Genomic DNA, 14,267 nt, shown 5'->3' on the forward strand with positions numbered 1-14,267 from the left:
AAATAATAAAGTCTCAGATATGTTTTCCCTTTTTTGCCCACGTCTTTCATTCAACCATTCCTTATCGGTTCAGCCTTTCTTTTCAATGTATTTTTATTTTTACAGTCAGCCTCCTATAAGATTCATCATTAGTCAAGGAATAGGAACTTATTATTACCCCTTCCTGCTCTTCGGTGCTGTTTTCATTTTCCTGGCTCGGGCTTTTGTTTCCGGTCATGATTGAGCCAGAAGATTGACCGTCGGAGACGTTGATAATCTTCCCTTTGCTCTGTCCAATAGGTTCGAATTTGCCATCCGCACCTTTAACAGCATGTATAGTTTGTCCAGTGCTGTTGTCGTAAAGAAGGAACACTTCAGGCAGTTGATCTCCGGTTTTGGCTTTTGGCTCATCTTGTGGTGATGCTGGTGACGGCGGCGATGGAGGTCTTGTTTCGGGTTCTGGCTCAGATGATATCGGTGATTGTGGAAGTGGTGATGATGGTGGCGGTGTCCTTGGCTCCGATGAAGGTTGATCATTTTGTCGAGCAGAAGGAGTTTTTATCACGTTGGTCGCCGTACTCATGTCCAGGTACTTTTCATAAGAGCCAGGTGTGTAGGAGTAGATCAGCTTGACCTCGTTGCCTATCGGTATCTTCGTCCGGAACTGTCTGCCACCAGGGAAAAGGGAGTAATCAGTCGGTTCAAAAATCTTGAAAGCTATAACGAAAAACGAACTTGGCTCCTTACCTTCAAATACTGGCAGTGTTCTGGGGAGCTGTCATCGTTGATTTGAATGAATGATTTAGGGTTGAGAAGGATTCGTTCCAAGATCTGCTTTGAAATTCGAACGTTAGTAGCCCACGGCGACTACAGTGTTTTTGTTGGAAAATTCATATAACCAGCATAAAATTACCTGATGTTCTGGAGTTGGCGGCATCGATTCAGGCTCCTCCTTCACCACGACCTCTTCTTTGACGTAGACTTCCTTGTATAATAATTTTTATTAAAACTAACAAAAGTATGGTTTCATTACTTCTTCACTTTCTTCTTCAGAGCTGTTCTCATCTTTCTCGATTATTTTTTGAAGACCCTCAATTCGTCGTGCAACCTTGTCCGTTTTTCTGAATCGTTGCGCTGTTTTTAGGTACTCCATCGCTTCGTACAACCGTTTTTCTCTGGCAGCCGTCTTTGCTTTCGCTAAAACAAGCCATCCTGACAAGAAACATTATTGAACTCACCCATAAATTGATCATATAGATTATCTTTGCTGTCTTCATTCATGACTGCAAGTGCAGTTGAAAATCAGTTGATTTTCCTACCGTTGATGATTTCAGATTATCAAATCTGGTTCTAGAAGCGTATTTTTCTCTATTTTTTTACAATGATGAGTTCTGATGGGTGAGTTCCTGTCACAAGATGTTCTTGTTTTCAAACTTTTCTTGAAAGATCAGTCGAAAGGTGAGTCAACGAGATACACTCATGATTTTTCGATTTCTTCTTCTCAAGCTCTCTGTTTTTTTTCGAATGCAGAAAAAATGAAAGAAAACTTTGGAAACAGCGCTGCAATGCTATTTATAGAACGAAGAAGTGGGTCGTTTTTGGAAGGTGAGAAATTATCAAAAAAGCGTTTTGAAAATCAACTTGATCGAGAATGCGCAGGAGATCAAATGACCAAAACGAATTCACGATTGAAATTTATTGTGACCGAATGAGTTGACTTTATCAAAAACTGATGGATTTATCGATCTTCGTAGTGCTTTGAACGCTCGTTGCTTCGAATATGTATTCCTACGTTTTAATTCTTTCGTTGAAAATATTTCAATAAAGTTACCTTCACCTCCCGAAAGTACCAAATTAGCATGTCTCCAACACGAAAAGCAGAAATAAACAGCGAGAAAGAAAGAACCAGAGCTGGTATTCCAAGAAAAAGCAGCGATACTGTTTCATATCTCTCAAGCTGTGAGTTTGAGAAGTCAAACACAACAGGTTCGCTGTCTAAAATATATTTGTTATAACTTATAAGCTGGTTAATTGCAATCATTGCTTGATAATTTACCTATGGAATACTTGGTCATGCTTTCGCTGAGCTTGTCTCTGCTTTTTGCGAGATGGTCGATCGCATTTTCGTTGTCCATGTCCTGCAGAAATTCTAATAAGACAAGTGAATCGCCTGTTTTTTATTGCATTCGAGATGCATCTGATTGGAGCGTTATTTTCACATTCAATTTTACATAGGACAAACAATGATCAAGAAGCCTTTGTATTATAAATGTGTTCATGTGCATTTGTCAGAAAAATTATTAATGAGCGGCTCTTAGATGGTTCAGTTTTATAATTTTGGGGAGGTCGTTGGAAGGGTTCTATCTTGACACAAAGATGGTTAAAAATGGAATTTAAAAACCCTTGTCCTGAGTTTGCTCGGGAAATTTAAATCTACTGCCAAAAGTGGAAGAGAGAAGAGTTGACCGGCGAGTGACTGTACTTGCGCGGGGACCAAGGTAGTTTGAATCAGTGCCGGAGTCCGTAATTTGCTCAAACTCGGCTCCGTTCATGCATTGACCACAGAATTTCGCGATAATGCATGCGGCAAAGACGATTACTTTTTGAGAGTTCTTTATTGATTGAAATCAACAATGAGTACCGAATTGACCATCGTCAGCTATACGAAAACTCTTTCAAGAAACATCATTACCTGCCACATATCAGTAGTAAATTTAGCTAAAAAATGCTTTCTGCTCCGTGTGAATTTACACAGAAATACCTTCTTTGATATTAACGACTTCTTGCGTACTCAACCGACAGGTAATATTCTGAAGTCGTTTTTATGAAAAGTTTTCAACGATAAGAAAGTACCAGAAACGCGCATTTTCCCATTTCATTTTCTATTCTCTGCGAAAAGGCGTTTGTCTGATTTGAATTTTCATTACTCTGACTGTCGATTGAAGTATATTTAGGGATTCATTTGCCCCAAAGACGACATGGATCTGACGGTGAACTGCATTCGAGAGTGATTATAAACAAACGCACATAAGATACGGTTAATTAGCATTTATTACATAAAGTCAGTAGAGTATATTTTCCGACAGCTTCGTCCCTGATCCGTTCATTTTAATTTATGAAAATGGTTTTTTTTACTTACAGATAATCGATCCCAAGTGTAGTACCAAAAGTCCTGCCAGAAAGAATTGTTATCGTTTGCTCGTCGCCGCAGGAGCAGCTTTGATGGTAGAAACGATCACATGCATCGAATTGGCTCAAAATTTTTAAAAAGCAACTGTCAGATTCTTCGCGCAAGTGGCAGAGGCTGAAGTTCATAGAGTTTCCGATGGTCTTTCGATAGGGGTACTTTCACAACAGCTAATAGCCGATAGAGATTTGAGGACTATATAAAACGCCTGAAAATAATTGCCCGACTCCTTGTATGGTTCACTAAGAGCACAAACATCAAAGCACGCCACATGAAGAAAGTCTGTTGAAGCAGATAAAAGGAACCTGTTTGACACGATACTTTCCTCTGATACAACACATTCTAACAAAAATAAAGATTCTCAATTCAAAGTATGAATATCTACCAATATTTCCACCATTTTCCGATGTTCTGAGAGCTTTTTCCCGAATTCTTTTTGCTAGAATCTCCGCTTCCGCAGCTGTAATTGGAGCAAAATTGTGCTCTGTCATGTGGTTGGTAAGAATTGCCTTGAAAATAGTATATTTGGTGAGTTGAAAATAACTAACTTCTGCGTCATCTTCAAAGGAGCCCGTAAAAGGCAAAATATAGCCATTTGAGTGATGCAGAGGATCTAAGTCGCTCGGTAGGTCAGATGTTTCTTCCTTGTCAAGTTTTTTCTCGCAGTCACAAACTAAAGTTTCTGGCTCGACCGTTCTGACATTGAAGATCTTTTCCACTGTCGGGAAGTCATCGGTCGACAGCTTAATTAGAAGACTGATTAGTCTGACTGATGAGCCTATTCAACGATTTATTTTTGAACTTGACTCACTGTAAGCGTGTATTTTCCGTCAGGAGCAGAAGCGAACGCGATCAAAAATGTATCAACGACAACTCCACCGATCATTTGGTTTCCCTGGTAGTAGTCGCTTTCCAATAATTGTGGATCAAGATCTTCGAATTCCGAAGGCTCGGGAGCGAATTCCCAGCTTTCTCGGATTTTCAAAATATTGTAAGAGTTTTTAATAAAACTTGAATTAAAGAAGACCTTCCTTAGAGTATGATGCTCGTTGTTGAATTCGATAGGAAGCTTCATCTTCAAGATTTTGTCTTCCCCAGGAGATCTAGTCACAAATTCCATTATCACTTCCGTCTTGTGCGCTGCCATTTGGTGAGATTCTAGTTCGGCAAGATGTGGCTCCACTGGAGGAACTTTCGGAATTCGTCTGTAGTCGAGATCGATGGGCTCGTAATCCATTTTGTAGTCATAACTCGCTGATGATAGTCTCGAATCATATCTTTTATAGGCAACGCTTAGTGTTGTTATTCCTACAAAACTATTTCCTGTATTGTCTGAGTAATCGTCCGGATTGTAATACTCATCTGATGCTTCATAATTACCATGGAATGCCTTATAGATGCTATTTCAGATATCGATAGATCTATTTATATTTTCAGGAGAATGTAACATATAATATAGATGTATATGATTAGGTACTTGTGTAGAATATTTATCAAAAAAGAACCTCTTGAGTCTCAAAAAAGGATGAAAACATCACAATAACACGCCTGGGAATTCTGATAATCACGCCATTCAATTTCAGGCTCGATAATTCTCTCCTGAAGTTGCCGAGGTCTTCTGGAGGCATCGTCTAGCGACTCAAACTCGTCATGTTTGGAATTCGGGACGTTGATTGTTTCATCAAAGAGACCTTCAGAGGGGTCCATGTACATCATGTCAGGGAGGTCGTCATAAACAAAAATAGTGCTAAAGAAGAAAGAAAAAAAGAATCTATATTCTTTCGTCAAGTGGCTTACCTCGAGTCGCTTCCGGGTAAATCGCCGTAATCTTTGTCTGTGTCGTAGCTAGGGCTCATCCCGGGAAGATCCTCCCAGCCATAGTTAGATTCGATTTCCTTGCGGATCTTCTCCGTTAATCTCTGCCTAGCTTCTCCAAGAGAAAGGAGCCAGAAATTCAGCTTCATTTCTCTCTCTCTCTCAAAATTGCAATTGATTACTTTAACACTGGTTAAGCATGAAGCAGTAAAAAAGATTCTCGTGACAGACGGATTTCAAACTTTGACATTTTAATCTTCGGCCAGCATCTCTTAACCTCCTCTCTTGAGCTCCTCAAGTTCGCCAGCGAAGTAAAAGTCAGAAAAGTCCAAGTCTGAGCGTTATAAATTATCTTTGTTTACCGAATCAGAAGAAAGATGGGCCTTGGGAGAAGGTGTGTGGATCCAACTCTCCTCCGGAAGTTCCACCTGCTGGTTTGAATAGAAGTAACTCAATTCAACACTCGTGCAATAATGGAACATCTTCTTTTTGTCATTCAGATGCCGTGGCGAATCTGAACTCGAACGCAAATACAGTGAGAAGATGGAATGACATAAGAAGGATATAGCGCGGATGGCTCAAGCGGAGATAATTCCTGATTTCCTCTCAGCGAGATCGTCTTTTCTCTAGCCTAATTTGCGGCGCATATTGACCGGATGCCAATTTCCGGTGTGAGACATAAGCGCAAAAATCATTCAAAAATCAGTAAATCACAACCTTCAACAAAATGCTTCCGTGGCAGATGATTGCTGATGCTTTGCATAAAAACAACGAAGAGTTGAAACTTTGTCAGTTTTATTTGTCAATGGTTGTTCTAAGGGCACATTTAGGAAAAGAAGTCAGAAAATGTACAGAGGTTTAAACTTTCAGTTTTGGCAGCTTCGCAGCGGTTTTCGTTTTGTTTCGTATTTTCTATTGAAGAATTGTTGCTGGTTCTTTTACATATTTACAGGTGTTTTCTTTTGCTCGGCATTTTTCATGCTCCAATTTTGAGACTCAGGGATTTGAGATTTTTTCTACCACAAAACTTCGATTTGGCGGTGAATTTTGACGGCAAGCAGAGCGTGATTTTAGGAGCAACTGGTTCGGGTTGGAAACCATGTCGGAGCATACAGGCTTTGATGGCTCGTCGCAGTCTTCGTTTTTTCTCTTTGGCTTCGGGAGACAGCTGAGTTGATGAGGTTTTTTCAGTTGTCTGCGAGACAGCGGGGAAGTTGAATTGGGAGGTGGTGTTGACGGATTCGGTGGCGTTCATTTTGACTCTGGTTCTGTAGCGGAACAGAAGGTAAAATCTAACTGTATAAATGGAAGAAAGTTGAATGCACTCTGTCCTCAGCGCGGCGATTATATAGTCGGGCGCGTTTACGCGGGATGGCGTCAGAGAGCCGCGGCGGAGCATGACAGCGCGGCGTTGTCCCAAGCGCGCAGCCAGGGAGTGATTGCTATCTGAGGCAGGGTGCCTCATCTGGCAGCAGCGGCGGATCGGGTAGTTCAAAGCGGCTGCGGTGATTAATATGATGAGGTCGAAAGGTGTCCTCGTTTAGCGTTACTGACCTGGTGTAATTTGGCGATCGATCACCTGTTATGTTTAATTTTCGGCCGGTTAGTTTTGTTTGTGGCGTCCTGGGCAAATAGCTTCAAAAGGTTTCCTGGTTGGAGTTGATGATGATATGGGTTGTGAAATGATCATCCATCAATTTTAAATAATGACTTCTATAGAAAAGCTCTGTCGTTTGCCCTTTGAACTTCTGTAATCGCTCAAAAACAAGGACAAATGGGTGTTTTGATGACTAGAATTCTAAATTGTCCTTGAGACGATCACCAAGGCCGGCATGTCTTTTCTTATTCACGAAATTGTTCAGGTAAAGCACTCGAATCAGTTTGCAGAATGGTCTTTCAGATGAATCAGACGGCTTAATTGAGCATTTCTTCCGACAAAAGAGCTATTATTTGGCCCAATTTGAGTCATTTTATTGAACTTTTGACAAATTACGATGGTTAAGATTTTAAATAGAACTTGACCAAAGAAAAAGACAAAAGGGATAACAGTTCGATTGAGCCATTCTCAATTTCTCACAAATGTGTAATGATATAGTTCGATGAAAAATTTGCCGAGGTCAAATATTAGTAGTGCACTCGTGACGAAATGTGCCCTACCGACGAAATTACGCACACCAAAAGTACACGGAAAAATCATGTGGGTTTTCACGCGGAAATTGCTCAGCTCGTACTCGAGTGTTTGAGCCACTCATCCCCGTTTTCTTTACCCTTGGTAATGCATTACTAGTTCAGCCGGGAGCAAGATGTCGGTGATTCACCAAAACCTAGAATGAGGACTCCTCATTGAGGAGCATGAATGTTTCGCTGAATAGGCTTTTTATTAAACTGAACCATTATTTATTCTTTCATTCTTATTTTGAATAAGTTATTTATTCTTCCTCTTAGCATATACTCAACCATATGCTTTGCGTCTATGTTCGGACATACGGCGGTATAGGATGACGTAAAATACGCGAATTTGACGAAACACACGTTCCTTTGTATTTTTTCCACTTATTCATTTATTATGAGAAGATCTGACCATGAAAGGAAACGAGACGTACCGAATTCTTGTTCCGTTTTTGGAAAGTCCGATTCGTAAACGATTGTATAAACGACGAGACTGACATTTAGGGGCGGCAATTCAAATAAGCATCTTCTGTAAACCTCGTGATGGCGAAAATCCCATATTGATTATTCTAGGACGGCTAGAAGACGATGAGAATAGCTGGGAAGAAAATTTCCTTGTATGAGTAAAACTAGGATCTTCAGATTTTCCAGTTGTTCTTCAAAAATTTAGTGTTCTCTGGAAAAGCTGTTAGATTTTATGATGCTGAACTTTTGTAATTGTGAAATCGTTAGTGTTTCCGGCAGATTTGGTAGCAACGGAACTGCAGTAAACTCTGTATAACAGCATATTTACAGTATACGAGGTGTGAATTATTGATTAAAAATAAAATATATATTCGCTGAATCATCAAATGGCGCACTTGGAAGATCAAAAAACGAGCTCGTTTGAGAATCTATGCATTTCTCAACTTATTACCCTAATTGACCGGCTTTGACGCAAATTTTTATATAGAACTGAATAAGGCTTTGACCGTCAAAGTTTGACGTGAATTTAAGCTGTTGAATTTTGAACAAGCTGGAGTCTGGTGAGGATGCTTGAGGAAGTCTTGAGATGGCGCTTGATAGGTTTTGAATTGGCTCAGATTAGATAATGCGGACTAGTGCGGAGATAGAGCAATGAGGATCGGGCCGAGTATTCCCCCGTCTATAGCGTGGATCTACAAGGATTTGCCGTACTTTCCCTGTAATAGACAGCTCGTATCTTCCAGAGAAAAGCAGGGTGCGCAGGTAAGTTGCTATTGAGAATTTGAAACGCTCATATGATGATTATTCTCGGTCAATTGGAGGATGAGCTCATTGACGAATATAGCTACCGCCAAAGGCGAGAAATTAGCATTATTGACCTCAATGGCTTGGGGATTTCCGTATATTGCCACTTGTATGATAATTTTGAGCATTTTAATGATCCGTTTCGTGAAAATACTGGCCTCTATTTTCTTTTTGCTATCTTTCGCATGAAATTCTTGAGATAGCTTTAGCTTTTCTCATAAAAGCGTTTTTACGGTAGCGGGATATTTACAGTACGATTTTCACGGGCTACTTATCGCTAATGCTAAAAAGGCAGAAGATCAAATGTCCATGAGAATTTGTCGGATTTCCATAATCGAAAATCGCCAATTTTCAGCCTTGATGAGCTCAGCTCGTGTAACTAAAAAATATGTTCAGAAGGTGGCCAAGCATAACGAGTACTGGCCGATAAGAAAACGCGATTATTGAGAATGGGTTAGAAAAATTTGCGATTCTAATCGATCCTATTGACTCGGCGTCTGGGTCGTTGATTTTCGTGGCGCAAGAATCGAGGTCAATTATATTTGGCAATTTTGTTGTCTTGAAATTGAGGTTGATAACCCCAGCGAGCGACCAGAAAATACAAAAATCGAGGACAGCCAGCTTCCAGAACGCAGGAGAATGTGAACTGCAGTTAAGCCGGATCATCTACCGCCTAAAAGCTTTTGCCAATTACCCGCTAATTGCTCTTACTTCGGGAAAAAATGATTCTAATAAGAAGAGACTGAGGATTCTCCTTTCAAGATATAACTTGTTTAGGTGCAATTAAGGTCCTAATGATTCCAAAACATGGATTAAATATTGGTCCGATTCTCAATGAGAATATTTCTTGCTTTATAAGATAATTTTACATGCTGATTCACTCTAATAATGGTGTTATATTTATTTTACGAATAGTGATAAGGCTTTTAGAATAATTTTCACAAGAGAATCGATGTCTATCACTATTCGTTATACATACAATTATGTACAATATAGAGATGTCTATTTAGAGATAAAAAATGACAAGAGCTTATTCATCTTTTCCAACAACAACTGCTCTAGCTTGATGAGTAAAAGATGAGATTTCGTTTCTTAAATTTACGATAAATAAAATGAATAAATTAAATTTTAGATGGACCTATCACTTATTCGCTTTATAAGGAAAGCTGTTGTCCCGCGTCAGAATTTTATGAAAGCTGTAAAAGCGGCAATTGTCGTTGAGAACCTGGTCTATTGTCCTGGTGGTTAGTTACTAATAAAAAATGCATTAACCGATGATTATTTTATTGTTTGATGATGATCCTTCTGAGAGGTCTTGGATCAGCTTGCATTGTGCTCGATTTTGGCGACGAAGGATTTCAATAAGCGAGAAGAGCGCAAGTCAAAAATTGAAAAGACGAAAAGGCGACTTATTCAGGGATCAGACACGCGACGATTCAAGGGCGAGGAAGTCTACGTCTGACTACGAAGCTGAGTCAGAATAAATTCAATTCTGCGCTTCTTGTGAATAAAACTGTCTTGAAAATAAAGTCTCCTAAAAACAACCAACAAAGAGTAGAAGGGGGCTGTCTCGAATCGACAAAAATTTTGTCAAAAATCAGATTACAGCAAAAAATGTCGCAAAAAATTCAACATTTTTGTCGTTTTGAGACAAAAAAAAATAAATGTTGCCATATCTTGTAAAAATGAGAATAATGAAGGGAATCAAGAATTCAACCGTTTTACGAGCGTTATTTTCGACTCGAGAATCCGACTTTTTCGAGATTTTGATACAAAAGTCGCGCCGAGCTCAGTCTCGATCGTTGATTGGTTCCTGCGCTCGAGAATTTCATCTTTTCGATTTCTTCTTTATCGCTCCGATTTCATTCCTTTGTCCATAATCTGAAAAAATGGCGGAATCGGATCTTTTGAGAAGTATTCGTCTGATGAAAGAGAAGAGGGACGAGAAAATCGCCGCCAGAGAAGTTGATCCAATCACAGCCATCGAAAAGGCCGCCGAATCGAGGAGAAAAGTTTTAATCGACAAGAATTTCGCGGTAAGAGAGGATCATCTCGAGTTGGACAGATGGACGAGTGTTTTTGAAATATTGACGGAAATTAAGGGGCCGGATAATGGAGAAACAGAAATTTCAAATTCCGCGAGCGAATCGAGCGATCCGCCAGCTGCGCCCGAAACGGCCAGGAAGGAGCGATGGAAGGAAATGGCAAAACAGAGAGAGATTTGGGACAGGGAGCTGGTTGAAGCCACGCAAATTGCAAAGGTAGAGTTAGACAGAACTTCCAGTTCTTGATTTGGACACAAGTTGCTGAGCCCAGAGGAAGGAGGTGCCACGCCTATCTCTAGTCAAACTTTTTCGCGACTTTTTCTTCATTTTACTCGGAGAAGCTGTTTAAAATTCGGAATTTAGGAACGACTACAGAAAGAAAAAGAACAAGAATCGTCCGAAATATCTGCTCCTTCGGCCGTGCGCAAGAAATTCGAAGTCCTCTCTGCGAAAGAACAGGTCGAACGCGCCCTGCGTAGATCTGGAAAGCCGGACGCAAAAGAAACGCCTTTCGTGAAGAGAACGGCGAAAAAGGAGTTCGATTTGAAAGAACTCTCCCAAAAGGGCCACGTCTCCAAACTGGTAACAACCACTCATTCAATACTTTATCATTCATCATTTATTTTATCACTTATCATCGCATGTCCTTTATCTTTTCACTTATTCAGGAAAGTCCTATTCCAGAAAAGGAGAATTTTCTCCCAGCTGTTGTCTCATCGCCAAACGTAAGCGTGTTTCCAAGATATCCCTTTTCCTTGCATGTCTAGTTTTGGAATCAGCAAACTCGAAACGCATGTTTAACATAATTTTGTTTGTCGTTATCAACCTAATTGTTGATTTATTGGCCTCAAGTCTGATTGTTTGTCCTAACTCAATTCTTTTTTAAAGTTCAAAAACTTCGACTTGGAAGAAGCGCCGATAATGCCCGCTCCGATTGTTCCTCCGCGCCAGACAACTCCGACTGTTCAAACTGCCAAGCTTATTAAACCTGTTTCGCAGCCAAAACTCTTGCCTAGCAAACCCAACGCTTCTGAACCGGAATCCCAGCCGTCTCCAAGCTCAACCCCTCCTCCTCAAGAACCAGCGCCGATTCCCTTCAGTCTGGACGAGCGAGGCGATGATTCTTCCAGCGCCATATCCTCCGTTCTCCAACCGAATGATGTGTCGGAAGATGCCATGGCAGGTAAAAAAGGAAGCCCACTTATCGAATCATTTATTTGACTAACTTAGCGCTGAATTATCTGAATAACACGATTCAAGATTTTGAAACAGCTGATTCAAACTCGATTGATTCTCCTAGCACACCGAAATTCGAAAGGCAATTTCGCGAAGTACCAGGCACGTACTACTAATTCTTAGGCAAACCATGATTAACAGCAATTCCAGTGGATGCGGAGAACAACCTCCTAACTCCTAAGAGCCAGAAGCGCTCCGTAGAAGCCGAGGACTATCAAAACTCGCGGGAGAAGTTCGTAAAGCAGCATTCCGGCCATCTGAAATCAAGAGGATCTATCGATGACATATCAATCGCGCTCACTTCTCCGCAGAACAGGAAGCTGACGATTGATGACTATCGAGCATCACAGGTACTACCCTTTTCACTTCTCTCATTGACCGTTTTTTCTAGCGCATAAAAGATAAGCCCACGCGGGAGACGGTTTTCAACTGGCAGAATCAGATGACGTTGAAGAATTCGACCGCCATCGGAACTTTAAAGCGAGACGAGAAGAGGAAAGACTTGGAGAATGAAATTGCGCTTCTTGAGCAGCAAAAACGACAGGCGATCAAGGCGCATAAGCTGATCATGAGCAAGACTGTCCCGGCGGATGTGGAGGCCGAAGCGGAAAAGACCCTCTTGTGTGCTACGGAGAAATATAAAGGATTACGGTAAAAAGAGACGCTTTGGTGAAGGTCATTAAGCTTATTCTAGTGCCATCGCGAATTCGATGAAACGAGTCCTCGACCCTTATTCGAAAGGATCGATTCGCATCTCCGACCTGTGGGTGAAAGCTAATAAGTCGGTGATCGCGAACTCGGAGCACTTTCGAAACACCTGGGTGATCGGCCTGATCACCGTCGGCGAGGAATTCTTCGCGACGGAAATGAGCCGCATGGATGTCCAGGGAGAAGTCCGCCTGCTCGTCGAAGGAAGTAAAGGCAAACGGATTCTACGTAATGTCGCGCCGGACTTTGAGCTTTCCATTTCTATATTTAGGTAGTCAGACAGAAATCATGTCCATTTTACCTGAAATTGATTAGTCTAAATATCGCTGGAGAAAAGAAGGAGAAACAAGCATCTGGTGGGCTCTTCAGTCGATCACTGTTCAGTCGGAAAAGTCTGCGAAAGAATCATCACAGTAACGGAAGTGGCTCGTCGGCCACTTGTCCGGAAGACAGTAGCTCCAGATTCGAGGTAGAATAATTGGAAGCTGGCAAATACCAGTTCAAACTAGACGAGAAATATATTCTCCTCTATCGTCTCTAATCATCGATAATTTATTCGATTTTCAAATTTTACTTCAGCTTATTGGACGAAAAACGCTGCGCATCGGCGATGTACAGAACATCACCTCGTTCAAGCTTGAGAAGAGCGTCATGACTTCTATTTTCAGCGCCACGGTTACCTCAAACATAAAGGCGGCGTTTACCAATTCCATGGAATACTCGTCTTTTCTTACAGGCACGTGGGATTTACTTCTCTGTTTCGTTCAAAACTTAGAAGTTTATCCCTGGTAAAGTGAAAACAAAGGGAGCTGGAAATACAGGATGCACGACTTACGGTAACTGGATTCGTTACTGGGCGAGATTGAGAGGTGACTCAATCGAGTTCTGGCGATATCCAGAACATGCCGAGACTGAGCCCGCTGAAGGTCGAATAAGGTTAGTGCCGGTTCAAAACGAGGTCATTTAAAAGTTTAAATGCTTAGACAGTGTGCGGATTACCGCCGACATTTTCCTTCTATTCTTGAAAATTCTCAGAGTTAATCTTGAGTCAATTCTTATACTTCCCTAACGCAATCTTATACCACCATGGGGAAAAGATTTCCACAGTCGGAAATCGAATTTCCGACACATGGATTCCACTAACTGACAGTTGAATTTTTTGTAACCTCCGGAAATCTAATGAGAAGCGGTAAAATATCGCGATCCGCGTCGGATATCAGTTGATTTCCCGCCGCGGAAATGTGAGGAATGACGAACTTCCGCTGGGGAACTTATTTACGCCGCTTTTAAAATATCATTTAGCCTGCGATATCTGCTCAATCGCTCGGTCGGGGCCGACAAGCGTGGCCGTCGTCCAAACACTTTCGAGCTGTATGGCCGCGCGCCGCCCAAGAACGAGCAGGCGAATCATATGGAAGGACTGTCGCTCAGCTACGATCACAACAAGTTCGTACGCTATCAGATTTCTGCCGATGCCTCGGAGGAGATGACGAAATGGTGCGAAGCTCTGGGGTGAGTCTCTTTCTTTCATTTTTTCATCACCATCAAGTGATCTTGAATCATTCATAATTTCTTTAGAACTGTTCTTCAAGAACTTCGCGTCTGGGATTTCACCATGTCGCCACCTGTTGACGACAATTGCTAAAATTGCAATTACTTCACTACTTGCTTCATAAACTACGTAGCTACTTCACTACATTCACATCTCACCTTAAGCCTATCTAAATTATATAAAAACTGGCGTTCACACAATCTGTACCTGCCTTTTTTGACTCTTTCACATTCCTCGCGTGGAATCCCTTCACTTAACTGCCCTATAAACGTTCAATGAAGAGAATTAGTATTCAAAAATATTCTTC

The 14,267-nt window shown here is 41.2% G+C and overlaps 4 protein-coding genes and 1 long non-coding RNA gene across 7 annotated transcripts; 2 read left to right on the top strand and 3 right to left on the bottom strand.

Annotated features, from left to right (window-relative positions):
- Positions 1-50: 50 nt before the first annotated feature.
- On the bottom strand, positions 51-1,455 carry LOC145698380 (uncharacterized). The gene is made up of 6 exons (XM_081775580.1): positions 1,218-1,455; positions 1,013-1,176; positions 893-964; positions 727-846; positions 158-688; positions 51-113 (listed from the first exon to the last, which is right to left on the bottom strand). The coding sequence occupies exons 1-6, from the start codon at positions 1,258-1,260 to the stop codon at positions 51-53; spliced, it is 993 nt and encodes a 330-aa protein (XP_081631706.1). The 5' UTR covers positions 1,261-1,455.
- A 1,559-nt stretch (positions 1,456-3,014) lies between these two features.
- Positions 3,015-4,496, bottom strand: LOC145699079 (uncharacterized). Its single transcript, XM_081776327.1, has 5 exons — positions 3,978-4,496; positions 3,715-3,909; positions 3,552-3,675; positions 3,119-3,508; positions 3,015-3,073 (listed from the first exon to the last, which is right to left on the bottom strand). Exons 1-4 carry the CDS (start codon positions 4,401-4,403, stop codon positions 3,291-3,293), a joined length of 963 nt encoding a protein of 320 aa, XP_081632453.1. The 5' UTR covers positions 4,404-4,496; the 3' UTR covers positions 3,015-3,073; positions 3,119-3,290.
- Positions 4,497-4,681: 185 nt separating this feature from the next.
- Positions 4,682-6,236, bottom strand: LOC145698381 (uncharacterized). Its single transcript, XM_081775581.1, has 3 exons — positions 6,002-6,236; positions 4,964-5,162; positions 4,682-4,913 (listed from the first exon to the last, which is right to left on the bottom strand). The coding sequence occupies exons 1-3, from the start codon at positions 6,234-6,236 to the stop codon at positions 4,682-4,684; spliced, it is 666 nt and encodes a 221-aa protein (XP_081631707.1).
- A 2,018-nt stretch (positions 6,237-8,254) lies between these two features.
- LOC145699882 (uncharacterized) lies at positions 8,255-9,087 on the top strand. Its single transcript, XR_014134103.1, has 3 exons — positions 8,255-8,377; positions 8,816-8,872; positions 9,015-9,087. It is a non-coding gene; the product is annotated as an uncharacterized LOC145699882 (long non-coding RNA).
- Positions 9,088-10,233: 1,146 nt separating this feature from the next.
- LOC145699152 (anillin-like) lies at positions 10,234-14,236 on the top strand. 3 transcript variants are annotated; one of them, XM_081776405.1, is made up of 14 exons: positions 10,234-10,455; positions 10,522-10,680; positions 10,828-11,046; positions 11,133-11,189; positions 11,353-11,647; positions 11,695-11,802; positions 11,851-12,050; positions 12,092-12,351; positions 12,395-12,679; positions 12,724-12,877; positions 12,988-13,144; positions 13,203-13,344; positions 13,711-13,920; positions 13,987-14,236. In XM_081776405.1, exons 1-14 carry the CDS (start codon positions 10,309-10,311, stop codon positions 14,051-14,053), a joined length of 2,460 nt encoding a protein of 819 aa, XP_081632531.1. In that variant the 5' UTR covers positions 10,234-10,308; the 3' UTR covers positions 14,054-14,236. The 3 variants fall into 3 exon arrangements, with proteins under 3 accessions (XP_081632531.1, XP_081632532.1, XP_081632533.1); XM_081776406.1 differs by having other exon boundaries at positions 11,725-11,802; XM_081776407.1 differs by lacking the exon at positions 11,133-11,189 and having other exon boundaries at positions 10,235-10,455.
- Positions 14,237-14,267: the final 31 nt, after the last annotated feature.

The sequence above is a fragment of the Oikopleura dioica genome, chromosome 2 (assembly GCF_907165135.1).
Source record: "Oikopleura dioica chromosome 2, OKI2018_I68_1.0, whole genome shotgun sequence".
NCBI classification, from domain to species: Eukaryota; Metazoa; Chordata; class Appendicularia; order Copelata; family Oikopleuridae; genus Oikopleura; species Oikopleura dioica.

Bases quoted from the DNA above. Each gene is read 5' to 3' on its own strand.
- LOC145699079 (XM_081776327.1), bottom strand. From the start codon at position 4,403: ATGGATTACGAGCCCATCGATCTCGACTACAGACGAATTCCGAAAGTT. The intron at 3,910-3,977 runs GTGAGTCAAGTT...CTTCTAATTAAG, and splicing joins ACGGAAAATACACGCTTACA to CTGTCGACCGATGACTTCCC. The intron at 3,676-3,714 runs GTTAGTTATTTT...ACTATTTTCAAG, and splicing joins CCTTTGAAGATGACGCAGAA to GCAATTCTTACCAACCACAT.
- LOC145698380 (XM_081775580.1), bottom strand. From the start codon at position 1,260: ATGAATGAAGACAGCAAAGATAATCTATATGATCAATTTATGG. The intron at 847-892 runs GTAATTTTATGC...AAAACACTGTAG, and splicing joins CGCCAACTCCAGAACATCAG to TCGCCGTGGGCTACTAACGT. The intron at 689-726 runs GTAAGGAGCCAA...ATAGCTTTCAAG, and splicing joins AACACTGCCAGTATTTGAAG to ATTTTTGAACCGACTGATTA.
- LOC145698381 (XM_081775581.1), bottom strand. From the start codon at position 6,236: ATGAACGCCACCGAATCCGTCAACACCACCTCCCAATTCAACTTCCCC. The intron at 5,163-6,001 runs GTAGAAAAAATC...CCAGTGTTAAAG, and splicing joins CGCCAAATCGAAGTTTTGTG to TAATCAATTGCAATTTTGAG. The intron at 4,914-4,963 runs GTAAGCCACTTG...TTTCTTCTTTAG, and splicing joins TTACCCGGAAGCGACTCGAG to CACTATTTTTGTTTATGACG.
- LOC145699152 (XM_081776405.1), top strand. From the start codon at position 10,309: ATGGCGGAATCGGATCTTTTGAGAAGTATTCGTCTGATGAAAGAGAAG. The intron at 11,648-11,694 runs GTAAAAAAGGAA...TGACTAACTTAG, and splicing joins GTCGGAAGATGCCATGGCAG to CGCTGAATTATCTGAATAAC. The intron at 12,352-12,394 runs GTAAAAAGAGAC...AGCTTATTCTAG, and splicing joins GAGAAATATAAAGGATTACG to TGCCATCGCGAATTCGATGA.